This window comes from Heterocephalus glaber, unplaced genomic scaffold (assembly GCF_053883595.1).
Source record: "Heterocephalus glaber isolate CG9 unplaced genomic scaffold, H.glaber_assembly_v1.0 deba00001472, whole genome shotgun sequence".
Lineage (NCBI taxonomy): Eukaryota > Metazoa > Chordata > Mammalia > Rodentia > Bathyergidae > Heterocephalus > Heterocephalus glaber.
In genome coordinates this window covers 37,759,316-37,774,067 of record NW_028258315.1, presented here as the reverse complement: position 1 = coordinate 37,774,067, position 14,752 = coordinate 37,759,316, and the positions used below count along the sequence as shown (strand labels likewise).

The 14,752-nt window shown below is 34.2% G+C and overlaps 1 protein-coding gene across 4 annotated transcripts in view; it reads right to left on the bottom strand.

The window, feature by feature from the left end:
* The window catches only part of Upf2 (UPF2 regulator of nonsense mediated mRNA decay), a 107,273-nt gene that overhangs the window by 85,547 nt on the left and 6,974 nt on the right, over positions 1-14,752 (bottom strand). For all 4 annotated transcript variants that reach the window (XM_021266335.2, XM_013075808.3, XM_087181951.1 and 1 more), the window contains exons 3-4: positions 13,587-14,366; positions 3,858-4,018 (exon numbers count right to left, since the gene is read on the bottom strand). In XM_021266335.2, coding sequence (XP_021121994.1) covers positions 3,858-4,018; positions 13,587-14,366 — 941 coding nt within the window. The remainder of the gene's footprint in view (positions 1-3,857; positions 4,019-13,586; positions 14,367-14,752) is intronic.

Below are 14,752 nucleotides of genomic sequence, written 5' to 3'. Positions count from 1 at the left end.
AAATGTGAACCATGATTTCCAAAAATATCCACTGTGCCACTGTTTAAAACAGAGCAAAACTGGAAAGAACCTAAATATTTATCAGTAAGGTAAAGGATTACAAATCACAGATTACACTATTGCTATGGTCTGAATGTTTTAATCCTCCCCAAAAGTCATATGATAAAACTTAATCTCCAATGTGGTAATTTTAAGAGGTGGTGCTTTTGGGAGATGATTGGGTATGAGAGCTCCCTCATGGATAGAATGAATGTCTTTATAAAAGAGGAGCCAGGAAGACTGGGGAATGTAGCTCAGTGGTAGAACACCTGCCTAGCAGTAAGATGCCCTGGATTCAATGGCCAGTATTGCTGCCCTCCTCCAAACAAAACAAAAATAATAAAAGAGGTGCCAGGAAGCTTGTTTGTTTCTTCCCCTACAGCAAGAAGTGTTACTACAAAGCAGACAGCAAGCCTTCCCCAGATATTAAATCTGCTAAGGCCTTGATCTTAGACTTCCCAGCCTCCAGAATTGTGAATAATAAATTTTTGTTGTTTATAAATTACCCAGTCTATACTTTGTTGTAGCAGCTGGAATAGACTAACATAACTAAATAATATTAATTGGGTGTTAATAGAATTGTAATATTTCTACATGAACTAGCTCAGGAAGCTCTCAAACTATATTATTGAAAGAAAAAGGGAAGTGACACAAAACAGCTTTTATCTAAATTAATAAGAAAGCTGTATTTATAAATATCAGATTGTGTATATTTTGTGTTGGGAAAAAAGGTCTGGACATAATCCTATCAAGCTGTTACTACTGGTTACTTTGGAGAATGGAATGGATCTGATAGAAGAATTTTATTTCTTATTCTAAAAAAATGCATATTTTACATATCTAAAAGTAAAGTATTTGTAGTAAATCATAAAAAAGAAATTCAACTTCTGAGAGGCAAAAAATTTACAAAATTAAAAGCAAACATTAGAAAATATTTGCAAGGCATATGTAAAAATCAATTTCCTTACTATGCAAAGTGATTTTACAAATCAATTAAAATAAGATACAATTTTTTTAAAAAGATACAACTGGGGAGAATAGTGGGACGGGGATTCAAACAGGAACTTCACAAGGAAAGGAATATATTGATAAAAAGTCAATAAACTTAAAGAAAACATGCTAAATCTCAGAATTTAAAAATCAAGAACTGTAATACACTAAGATGTAAGAAACAACCATTCTTGTGCAGTCAGTAGTGTGTTAACTTCTTTGAAAGAAAATATGGCATTATATTGAAATTTAAAATGTAATACCCCTTTAATCCAAGAATTCTACTTCTAGGAATTTGTCCTGGGGCTGGGGATTTAGCTCAGTGGTGCCAAGGCCTGGCTCGAAAGCACAATGTCCTGAGTTCCATCCCCAGTCCCCCCCCCCAAAAAAAAACAAAAACAGAATTTGTCCTGGAAAAAATAATGTACATACAGAAAGAAGTAGGGTCATGGATTTTGTTTCAGCAGTGACTAAAATGCCTAATGACTATAATACCTAAAACTAGAAAAGTCAGTCAACAGAGGACAAATAAATTATAGCACAATTATACAAGAGGATATTATTATAAGCAATTAAAAGAATTACTAGCCCTCCAAAATGGTTTACAAACACTAGACAGCAAGCAGCACAGAAAAACAATCCCCACGAGAGGGCAAACAAAAATACCAGGCCTATAAGAGCCCTAGCTTACTCACTAGATTTTTTAGGCCATGACTGAGTAAGGTAGAAGCTAGGGACAGCTCAGCATCCTCCCCGACACAAAGACAACAAAGAATTCCAAGGCATCAAGAATTCCCAGGAGAAAGTACCAGAGAGGAGAAAGGAGTATACAGACAGGCCTCAAAGATCTACAGAGGGTCCTCTGAATGTTGCCTGAGTAGTGGTTAGCCGCTACTGAGACTAAGAAAATAGTTACTCAAAAGGGTTAGTCCTCACAGCCTGAATGCCTTAATGAAGACTGAAAACATTTTCTAATTCATAAAAAGGTGGGTTAAGTGCAAGGACCCAAGTTCAATCTCCAGTACCAAAAAAAAAAAAGTGGGTTAAATCAGGAAGGTACTGTCTTAATATTAGGGAAAATTAGTCCTAAACTAGAGATTGCCCTGATCTCCCCTAATAAAACATTCTCTCAAATATGAAAGTTTCCACATAACTTAACTGTATCCCAGAAGAAAGCTCAATGATATTTATAAGTATACAAAAATATCTGACATACATCCAATAAGATAAGAATGGCATGCAAAGAAGTAGAAAAAATACCAGACATATAAAGGAGATTAATCAATCACAATCAATTAAAACCAACTCAGAAATGACACATTAAAAATATTTGTTACTACATTTCACATGCTGAACAAGCTAGAAAATAGTTAATGTATATGTCAAGGAGAAGGAAAATATATCCAGCTTCTAGAGTGAAAATTATACCTGTAGATGAGATTCATAGTACATTAGATACTATAATAGAAAAATTAGTGAACCTTAAGAAAGAACTATAAGAACTTTCCAATAAACACAGAAAAAAAATGTAAATAAAAATACTGAAGGACAGAGCATCAATGAGCTGTCAGACAACTCGAAACAATCTAATATAGTATTACTGAGTACCCACAAGAGAGGAGACAAAGGGGAAAATAGAACATATATGAGGAAAGAAAGACAAGAGTTTCCAAATCTGATACAAAGTATAAATACTCAGATCCAAGAAGTTCAATGAAACTCAACCACAAGAAACATAAACAAACCACATCCAGCTAGATCATACTTAAATTGCTTGAAATCATAGACAATGAAAAAAAAAAAATCAACCAGACAAGAAATACATATCATATTAATAGGAACAGAAATAAGGATGATAGCAGCTTTCTCACTGGAAACAGTACAAGCTAAAAGATAAAGAACATCTTTAATATACTGAAAGAAAAATATTCTCTCGCCCTGCAATTTTATACTAGATGAAAATATCTTCTAAAAACAATGACAGAATTTTGTCAAGGTTTGTTATCCCTGGGAAATGCCTAAAATTAATTCGAAATCCATTTCAAAGAAATTTCACCAGCATTTAAGAAGAAAAGTAAAAGAAAAAAATAAATCAGTATCAAAGGATGCTAATTATTATGAAAAGATTTTGGTTCTAAAATATCATAATAAATACACTAAGACACCAGATGGATTGAAGAAAAACTCAAAGTCTATGGCAGAATGTCTTTTAAAAATTTAAGTTTGGGCTGGGTATGCAGCTCAGTGGTAAAGCACTTGTCTATCAAGTGTGAACCCAGGTTCAATCCCCAGTACTGCAAAGACATAAAACAGTTTGAGACTCACTGATTTTTTCTTTTTTGAGAAAGGCTCTCATTCTGTAGACCAAGCTAACTTTAAACTTGTAATCCTCCTGCCTGATCCTCTTATTGAGTGTGCAAAATACAAAATATTTTTATTATTACGAGGATGCTTTACAAACACTTTACTCAAAACAAAAAAGTAAAACCAAAAAAAAAAAAAAAAAAACCCGAAATACTTTAGTTACTATTTTTACATAAATAGGTCTGCTGGATATTTTTAAGATTTATGATTTGTTAGTATTTATCTACCTAAAAACATTTTATAAAGCATTCGGTGTGATGAGGTTAAGTTAATTCAGCTCACAAAATGGCAAAGTATTTATTCTACATAACACTTTTTTCAAGTTTATTTATTAGGTCTTAATATCATTTAAAAATTTTTGAAGCAATTTTAAAAACTTAAAATGTTAATAATATGTATATGATAAACCAAAAGGTAAGTAACAGTCCTCATTAAAAAAAAAATCACATTTAAGAACATCTTACCTTCTGGTGTTGGCTTATCCTGAGGAAGATCTGGCATATTTTCATCCAAAAGGTCTGCTAAGGATTGAGAATTTGCCAGCAACTTCTGATAAGACATAGCAAATTCTTCATATTGTTTATGTCTATCTTCACTTAGTTCCCCTTTAGAATGTAGAATACGCCTGTAAACAAATGATGAAATAATCTGATAAACCTCTAAACAGACATGTTCATATACTGCTACATAGGAAATGCTCCATAGAATCTGATCTTATCACACAAATTCAGCACAATTTTTTTGCTAATTTATCTTTATTACCTAGCATTTTCAAGATATATTTGAAAATTAAAATACATAAAATTAATATCATTTAAGCAATTAAATTTCCTCAAATTATAAAGTATATCTTCAGAAATATCATATTAAAAAATGTATTACCTAATGAGAGGTTATTTAGTATTCTGTTACTGTCATACTCTCCTCTAGTTAAAACATTTAACTAAAAAATATTTAATGGACAGATTAGTATCCAAAAGCAACACATTATAGAATCAGTTATTCTTATGCCTCCACAATGATTTGATACAGAAATATGTGATTAATATAGTTTAAATAAAATAATTTTGTTATGCTGTACTTTTCTCAGACATACAGAGAACCAAAAAAATAATGCATCTATGTATGTCAGCTTTCAAACAGGTCATAAATGGGTTCAAAAACAGATCGAGTTATCCTTAAACTCAGTATTTGAATCAAGATTATCTTTTGAAAAAGCCCACAGGGCTAGGGATTTAGCTCCGTAGTGCCATGCCTACTTGGCAAGTGAAAGTTCAATTCCTGGTACAAAAGAAAAAAAAAAGCTCACATCTCCCACATAGCCAATTCTCAATTTACAGTCCATTTCACAAATGCTAACTGAGAAACCCACTTACTTAAGTCCATGCTATATGGAGGAGGGCAGGGAGACAACCACACTTTCACATTACAACAGTATACCAGTAAGTCCTCCATGATTACAAATGCAGAACTACTGGAAAATGCCAAAATGTATGAAGTCAAAATTCCTACAATGTTAGGTATACACAATTGAGACATTTAGCAGGATCTAATTCATTCTATACTATATATTGCTGTAGTTGTATAACAACGGAAACTCATAACCCATAGTATGAATACAGGTTGCAAAGTCGACTATAAATTCTAAACTTAAGTCATTTTCAAAAGTAACATGTTAGGTTTTTTTGCTTGTCATTTGAGTTTTTTAACAAACTAAAGAAAATGAGTGTTTTTCTTTTTTGAGATGCAAGCATCTTAAAAGCTACAGAAAACAAAGTGGAAAAATCATGCCCACATTTATTCTTCCCTGCTTATTTGGAACAACTTCCAAACTTTTCTCTTACCCTATTCCCACCCACATAAACTTCTATTTAAATGCTGTAACAGTCCAAATAATAACATCTTATTTTAAAAGTACTGGTTTCCACTACGAACACATCAATGCATGGACTAACTCCAGTCATTCCCTTTTTCAAATCTGGCTTAATATGGTCTAAAGTGAGAAATTTTCACTCATTTACTTATGATGTCAGTACACACTGGACAACATTCAACCAATGTATTAGTAAAACATCAATATAGTTTAAAAATAATAATCCAGGCTAAAAGTGTTCCTCTAAAAACTGAAAATACTATCAACAGGTTTGGCTCCCTCTTCAAACATTTATTTCACACTTACATTCAACAAACTTATAAAAGATGTTTAAAAATTAAAACAAAAACCTAACGCACTGTAAAATATTCACACCCATGAAAGAAACCACTAACATTACTATGAATGAGCTTCTTAGAACTTTTAATTAAAGTTCTAATAAAAGTCATTTGAAGGTTTAAGGAAAAAATCCAAACCAAGTATGGTGGCACACCTGTAATCCCAACACTCTAGGAAGCTGAGACAGGAAGATTCCAAGTTCAAGCTCAGTCTAGTGAGACCTTGTCTTAAAAGATTTTTTTAAAATGCTCAGTGCAAAGGTCCTGGGTACAATTCCTAGTACAATCAAAATGGAGGCATGCGTGTGCGTGCATGCACACACACACACAATTAAAATTAAATGATTTTAATATATAATGTTCAAAAGTATATTAAAATATTTGCATTGTATTATTAGAGAAAATGTTAACTGATTAAAAACTGAAGAATTCATTCTCAAACAAACTGTAGAAAGAATGATTCTAAGAGATTTCAAATTCTGTAATGACAAGGTACAATACTATTTCAGTACTTGGAAAGGAATTATAAAATATCTTAGAGTAAAATAACCTGGAAATTTATTTCTCTAGGTTATGACATTCTGGTCAGTTGAAGAAACAGCCAGTCTACTAAGATAGAAAATACTCAGAGGGGTTGAAAGGAGGGCAGGGGAATGGGGAAAAAGTAAGAATCAAAATATATCATGTAAGGGCCGGGGATTTAGCTCAGTGGTGCGCCACCTGCCTTGAAAGCGCAAGGTCCTGAGTTCGATCCCTAGAACCAAAAAATATACCATGTAAAACAAATTCCCAATGATGAATGTCATCATATTATATACCTAAAGTGTACCAATAAACTTAACGAATTTTTAAAAAGAAAATAATAAGAATTGCTGATATATAAACAATAGCAAAGTGATGGCTCTTATCAGAATAGGAAATTAACAGTCCTACTCCACAATCAACCTCACAAATATTTGCCTGGGACTTTGCACTGTCAGTTAAAAGTGATTTGCTTCAAGGTCGGTTCCCTGTGTCGGAGTTCCCATTCCTCTCTAGTCCAGCTAAAACTTTAAACTTCAAACATACTCTCCCCTATCCCAAATCTCAACTTCATGATCAAACTCTTTCTTTACTAGCAGTAACTTACCTAACTAGTAAACATATTATTCAGTGAGAACAGTTCTCAGGGAAAAAGTTTAGATTTTGGTTTCTGTTTTCTAACCACTTTTTTTTTTGGTACTGGGGATTGAACTCGGGACCCTGCACTTGCAAGGCAGGTGCCAGAACCACTGAGCTAAATTCCTGGCCCTTCTAACCACTTCTTACATCAAGCACTGAGTAAGCAGGACAGGATACCAATGAACACAATTAGGAGTTCTGTTATAAACTGAACTCCTACAGTCATGTCTTATCCTTGGCCACTGATTTAATACACATTTACTATACACCTGGCTAAATCCACGTGTGGTAAGACTATTCTGACATAACAGAGAAGTAACTCATCAAAGGTGTCTGAATATTCAAAAACCCTAGAATCATACAGAAATTCAAATAAAGTTAAAACAAAACATTTAAATGTATCTTCTATGTATGTCAGTTTTTTAAATTTATGAAGCTTATAGGAAAATTTTCTGCTTAATTAATGTCTTAGAAAACCTCTGTGAAGGGGCTGGGGATGTACAACTCAATGATAAAGCACTTGCCTAGCATATACAAGGCCTTGGGATCAATCCCCAGCATTGCCAAAAAGAAAAAGGGAAAAAAGACCCAAAAAGCCCCACGGCTCTGGGAGGGAACTAAACATCACACAGCACATTTGACCAGAGTACCTCTTCTTTACATTAGTTTTACTAAAAAAAAACTCACCATTTTTTTTTTTTTACCAGTGCTGGACACTGAACCCAGGGCCTTGTTTTCACTGATGATAGGCAAGTGCTGTACCACTGAGCTACACCCCTATGCCTTATCAAAATTTCTTACATGAATTCTATGGAAATGTAACACTGGAAATAAAAGCAAAATCAAGCTTAAAATGATTCAGCATTTAACACTGTAATTACTATCTTTTAAGAAACATATCTACTAAGTAAAGTTGAATTGAAATCACTCTTCTGAGGGCCGGGGATTTAGCTCAGTGGTTCCGCCTCCTGCCTTGCAAGCACAAGGTCCCGAGTTCCATGTCTGATATTAAAAAAAAAACAAAAAAAACTCTTTTGAGAATGTCATAAACCAGAGGTCAGGAAACCCTTTGTTTAAAGTGCCAGAGTTAATATTTTAGGTTTTGTAGACCATGGAGTCTTTGTTGAAGCTATTGAATCCTGCTATATAATAGTACAAGAGCAGCCATAGACAATATGAAAATAAATGAGTATGACTACATTACAATAAAACTTTATTTATGGACACTTAATTTCATATAATTTTCATGTTTCAGAACATATATACTACTTTTTATTCTTTCCAACCATTTAAAAAGGTAAAAACTATTCTTAGATCATAAGCTGTACAAAAAACCTAGTCAGAGATCTAAACTGGCCCACAGGCCATAGCTTGGCTATCCCTGTGTCATGACTGGAGTTAACCAAAGCATCAATTTTAAATGTATTATGAACTAGTTCATTCCCTCTCATACAATTGCACAATAGAGAGGTACTGGTACTCTTTTACAGATGTAAAAAGTAACCAACAAAAAATCAGTTCAGATGTATTCATTATAATAAAAAAATGTAAAAAGTAGACTTCCTTTGGATATGACATGTCTGTCTGGAAGCATCCCTAAGGTACATTAATCTTCAATTTATGTGCAGTACTTTTTATACTAACTTAAAATAGTAACAGTGACATAAAATATCAAATAGTCAATTACTGAATCAAGTATTATATCTCACAAACAAGAAAATCCCTTAGTGCCTCATCTCATATTGAGACATTTTTTCTTTTTCATTTTAAATTTTGACTTATTCTTTTTTATTTTATAGATTACTTTGTTGCTTTACATTGTCTTGAACATGAAATTTAAAACAAGCTATGGAAGTTTAACTTTTGAAATGATAAAAAGAGTTTTTAAAAGATTAAACAGGCAATACATTAATAGTAGCTAACATTTGCTGAACACTTAAAATGTGCCAGATACTGTAATAAGTGCTTTTATACATATACACATACTACATGATTCACATTTACCCCAGATCTAGGTAATACCCCATGTTACCCCATTTGGGGTAAATGTTACCCATTTTATACGCATATTACACACTTAAAAAACTGAAAGTACTAAATGCAGGCAATGACAGGTATTACATAACTGTGAAAAGTGGAGCACTGAAGAATCTCATTCTATCACTGGCCGCCCATGTTAAACTGGGCAAATCCTTAAATCCCTAAATCTGTCACCTTCAAATTATAGGTATTTCTTTTAGGGGTTCCGTGAGGATCAGTTAAGATGACAAATTAATGTAAAACAGTACTTTCATAGGGGGTGGGAATCTGCCAAAGCGCACCAAAGAAAAGGCAAGAATTTAAAGGCCAAGTATTATTTTGAACTCTCATCAGCCAAATGAAAAAGGAAAAAAAAAATCTCAGCAAAAATGCATAGTATCCTTTTTAACTTTGTCCATGTGCAGTTATACAAAATAACATAGAACATATAGCCAAAGCTTAAAAAATGATTATGAAGCAGACTCAAGAAAAACTTTTGGTGATTGAACCCAGAGCCTCATGCAAGCTAGGCAAGCACATCCCCAGACTTTTTTGTTTTTATTTTTTAAATTTTGAGACAAAATCTTGCTATGTTGCTCAGGCTGGGCTCAAATTTGAGATCCTCCTGCCTCAGTCTCCCAGGCACCTGAGATTATAGAGCAGGTACCACCACATCTGGCAACTATTGGGTTTTACTTTTCATTTCTATATGCTGTCAAATTATCATAAAAATTTATCTTAGAATTATTTTAAATTTTCATGTAGTCTCATTTTAGAATTTGGCAATGATGTCTTACAAACTTGTAAATATACTGTAAAGCATAATTATACCCATTCTACTACTTATTAAACAACTACTATGTCAAAGTATAATATCTAGAAGGACTTAACAATTTTAGAGCTTTTATAGCATTGTTAGAGTCTCCTTAAGTTTAAAGTACAATGAAGTAAAATTTTAATAGAGCTTAAATATTACCAATTGATCAAAGAACCTACCTATAAGGACAGATACAACTCCACTTAGATGGAAAATGAGAGTAAAAACACTAATTTTAAGCCAACATATTTTTAAGTTTAAACATCAGTCAACTAATGCTGCATGAATTTACATTAACAAAAGAAACTTCTGAGCCTGAAAGAGTGGGGATGCACCTGTAATTCCAGCCACTCAGGGCACTAAGGATGAGAAGGATGGCAGGTGCCAGGCCAACCTGAGCAACTTAACAAGACCCTGTTTCATAATGAGAAATAAGAAAAGCTGGGGATGTAGCTCAGTGGTAGCATGCGTGAGGGTTTAATTCTCAGAACCACAAAATAAAAAGGGCTGGGGATGTAGGTCAGTGATCCCTGGATTCAACACCAATATGCTGGGGGCTGGCGGGGGGGAGGGGGGCGGGGAGGGGGGCACAAGGCAGCAAATCTCTATTAACAATGTGGGGGAGAAAAAGTCTGCACTATACTCATTTTTTTTAACTAAACTTTAAAATCAAATCACTTGATAATATGAGAAAAGAACTGTTCGAGGAGTCAATGTGACTCAGTCACTTTCTTCATTTATTCATTAGTGTCTTTAAGAAAGCACCAGAGATTTTACATGTCTGTGTTTAAAAATTGGCTGAATAAATTTTTAAGTGCAGACTTTAATGCATACAGAACACAACTTCACAAAACAAGAACTGCACTATCTCCTGTTACATTAAAATGGCTAAGAATATTTATAATTTCTAGACTGAAAATAAATATATTTGATTTTATTAAAGATAGAAAAAACACTTAAAGACATTTAACCACCTACGAGCTTTACATATCAGCTAGCTTAGTAGGTAGCTTTCCAGCATTATCATACCTAAGAGAAACCTAAAAACTACTGTCCACGATTTAGTTCCAGGAAAACACCTACTGGACAATTACTGGGAAAGAGAAACTTTTAGAAACTGGTTGTTTTAGCAGTACACTGTAATGTACCTTTTTAGAAGGAAGGAAACTAACATTAGGTTAAGCAGGGATTCGGTACTAATCCATTCTTCAGTCTTTTTTGTTCAGTCGGGTATCTTCACTACAGAAGCTGTGTGGATTGAGGGTATCCTAGAGCATGAGTGATTTACTAAGCTTATGCCAACTGATTTTGATGGTGATTAAGATTCTCACTTCCCCCAAATGATTACATCTGTAAGTGGACAAAGTCTCCCACAATAAGTGACTTCTTCAACCCTAAGGTCAGTCTATACTTGGCAAGTAACCTCTAGTAGCCAGAGATTAACAGTTCTGTATCAGAATGGATAAAAGTAGCCAGGTGTGGTGGTGCATGCCATGCCTGTAATTCCCAGCACTCAGGAGGTTGAGGCAGGGGGATTGCCACAAATTCAAGGCCAGCCTGGGCTATGTAATAAGTTCAAATCCAGTGAGAATTACACAGCGAGACCCTGTCTCAAAAACACAAAACAAGTTTCTGAAGGAAGGCTACAAAGCTGTTTATCAATAACTTGAGCAGGTACTTACAATGTAAATAAAATCAAAATTCAAAATTATCATTAGGTTAAAATAGTATGCCAAAAGCATCTAAACAAAGTTTAAGACATAAGCAAGTACTTATCTAGGCTTTAAAAATTACTAGTGAAGCAGTTCAATTGAGAAATCAGGCTTTAGTGTAAAGAAGCCTAACAAAAAGTAAAAATGACAAGGCAGCTCTAAAAGTAAAAGCAATTTTAAGTCACAAATATTAAAAAATGCATCTGAGACAGATATCCCAAGGGTAGTGAACTATCTGGAAATCATGGAACAAACTGACAACCTGGAGGTATTTAGTCTGAATAACAGGCAGTTTGCTAATATGTGAGTTATGGTCAGGGGAAGCAAAGAGGACACATGTCCTACACCAGTGCTTCTCCAATTATCTGTAGTAAAAGATTAATTTTTCCTCCCAATCATTATAAACACTTTCATAAAATACGTGAGATGATCATGGTAACACAAAGTTGCTCTAAACTTTCTAAACATTTACTCAGTTTCTGTACTGAATTTACTGTGAACAGGTGAGCAGTTTATAAATCCCTTTAAGTAACCTTATTCAACTTTACCAGAAAAAAAAAAATCCAAATTAATCACTATTTAGAGGGTTAAATTTCAACTTGACATAACAAAGAATTCATAGCAAATAGGTGTGCCCAACATTGGAATGGCTCAGAGAGCCCTGAGCTCTTTCTGGGAGGTATTCAGAGGAATGATAACCTTTTCTGTCAGGAATCTAAAATTCCTGAATAAGAAAAGTGATTAGAGTAAATCACTGTAGATTTTTCCTACTACAATTCTTTGAGCACAAAAATTAACACATAAATACAAACCCTTAAAGTGGCCAATAAAACCAATTTTTAACATACAAAGTCCGAATTGTGATACATTAAGATAAAAATATGGGGTAAGGACTATGAAAATGACAAACTATTATGGAAACAATGAAGAAGCCTTAAATATGTGAGACTTATTAACATTCAAAAGCATAAAACACTATGACAATTTTTTGTCCTTTTTTAGACAGGGCATTGATATGTTGTACAGGTTGGTCTTAAACTCCTGGACTCAAGTGATCCTCTCAGCCTCCTGACCAGCTAGGATTCACAGGCATGTACCACCATGCCCAGCATTTTCTTTCTTTTTTTTGGCACCCGGGAGTGAACTCAGGACTTTGCGCTTGCAAGGCAGGCACAGTGCCACTGAGCTACATCTCCAGCCCATTTTCTCTTTTTAAAAAGAAACACTGGTAATACCACTGGCATCTCAAATTCTCACCTGAGTAACCTTCAGCCACGTAATCTCTGCATCTGTTCTACCCATACTACTATTGGCATAACAAAATTACTGTCTTTTCTCCTGGTTAAGTCAAATCATCCTCCAGTGGTAACTACTGAAACTATGGTTGTCCCTTCCCACTGCAGATTTCTGGGAACCATAAAAGGTACTCTCCCATACTAATGTCTGATTAATTGCAATTCCAGATTCTCAACCATACAATTATACTAGTTGGAAAGTACTCAGCTATATGCTGTTGTTATTACCTCCCTTTTAGCACACCCTTAGCCCTGCTCCACATTTGTCCATAAAGTTGACACAACACCCACAAACTATATTGACTTCCAGCTTATTAATGCCTTCTCAGTGGAAACACTATAGAGTCTACATTATTTACTCACAAAGTTGGCCACTGGGTCTAGTCTTTTACCAATTACTACAGGAAGAGTACATTATACCTTTAGAATTTTAAATGAATGCCCCCAAAAAGACTTCTATAAATGTACTTTATAGTCACATCTAGCAAATTTTTTCACAGCTAATTGTGTACACTATTTCTCAAAATGAAGATCTTAATATCACTGATGAATCATTTTCTTAAAAAAAAAAAGGAGTAGCAATAGTGACATTAACAACTTAAAGTACAAAACAATGAAAGCAAACCTGTTATAGAAGAGACATAAAAACAAACAAAAATACTAGCAAGTTAAAGTGACAGAAAATTTACTCCTTAATATCAAGGAGTCTTTGAAGTCACAGGAAAAAAAAAATCCACAAAGCAAAAGTCACCACATACTTGCTAGATTTTTTTTAAAAATCAGAAACAAAACTATTGTAGGTTCACATTTAAACATGAATATTCAGACTATTATACTTTGAAATTTTCCTGGAATGTTAAGAAATCACCTGTAAGGAGCCCTTTTCCATAAGTTCTTTCAGTAGCATGAAGACGTTAAACATTTTTAAGTATGCGCTCCAAAATAAATTCTCAATTCTGAGAAACATTTGAAAATCACCTGTTTTGTCTCTCAGTATTCTGGAGCTCCCTGTGGTCCCTTTTCAGGTGTTTGGTCAAAGACGTAAAGTACTCTTTCAAAAGATTCTGGAAAGGTTGTTGTTTCTCTGGACTAATTATCTCACTAGGAGGAAAACTCAAATTAAACTTCTCTGCAGCACTCTTTACTCTCCTTGGTATAAGTCCAGCAATATCATCTCCACAATGGCGACAGAAACTAATCACCACAGAAACATGAGTGTGGGATTCTCGATCAGCATTAATAATATTTTTCAGCTGTTCATAGATTAAGGAAAGACCTTCCTTGTCAGTGAAAATCCCAACTATTGTCAATTCTGCAATGAAACGCAAATCAGTTCTTAGCTTGGTAATGTTAGGAGTTTTCTCCTCTTTCCTTGCTTCAAAATGTTTTTTCCAGACCTGAAGAAGTGAGGGGGCAAAGTCAGCATAGCGCTGGTGAAAGAGAGAACACAGGTGCACAGCACAGTTCACATCAGAGATTTTTAGTTTGGCTTCTACAATGGAAGCTACAGCCTCTGCAATGTATTTGCTTAAATTTAGGCCATTAAAATCATGGGACAAGGAGTCTCTCTGTTGTTCTGTAATAGTTTTTAGTTTCTTGACAAAAGCAGTATTTTTCTTCAAACTTGAGTCCAGGCGGCTAAAGAAATTTTCCTCTGGTCGGTTGTCTGGAGCATTTTGGTTTTTGCTACGAAGCTCCTTTCTTAACTGATGTCGTTCCCAAGCTTCCTGATGAAGCTGAAGGGATTCTTCCCTCTCTCTACGGAAAAAAACAGAAACACAAATAAAACAGACTAAATATTTTTGAAGCATCACTGTATCACTGATAAATCCTGTAAGAGTAAACCCCAGGGGAAAAAAATAATCATCTCAAGTATCAGCACCTAAGAGGAACAAAAGATAAAAATGCTTTTTCATTACTTTTGAAGATATTTCATTTATGACTTAAGATAATCAGAGCTCAGTATACTGATAATACCATATATGGTAGAGTGAAAGATTCTGAATAACTAAATCAAAATTTAAAATCATGGGCTAGAGGTGTGGTTCCATGGTAGAGGACTTGTTTAGCACTTGGAAGACCCTGGGTTCAATCCCCAGTACCAAAAAGAACAACAACAATAACAACAAATCACAATTAAAAAA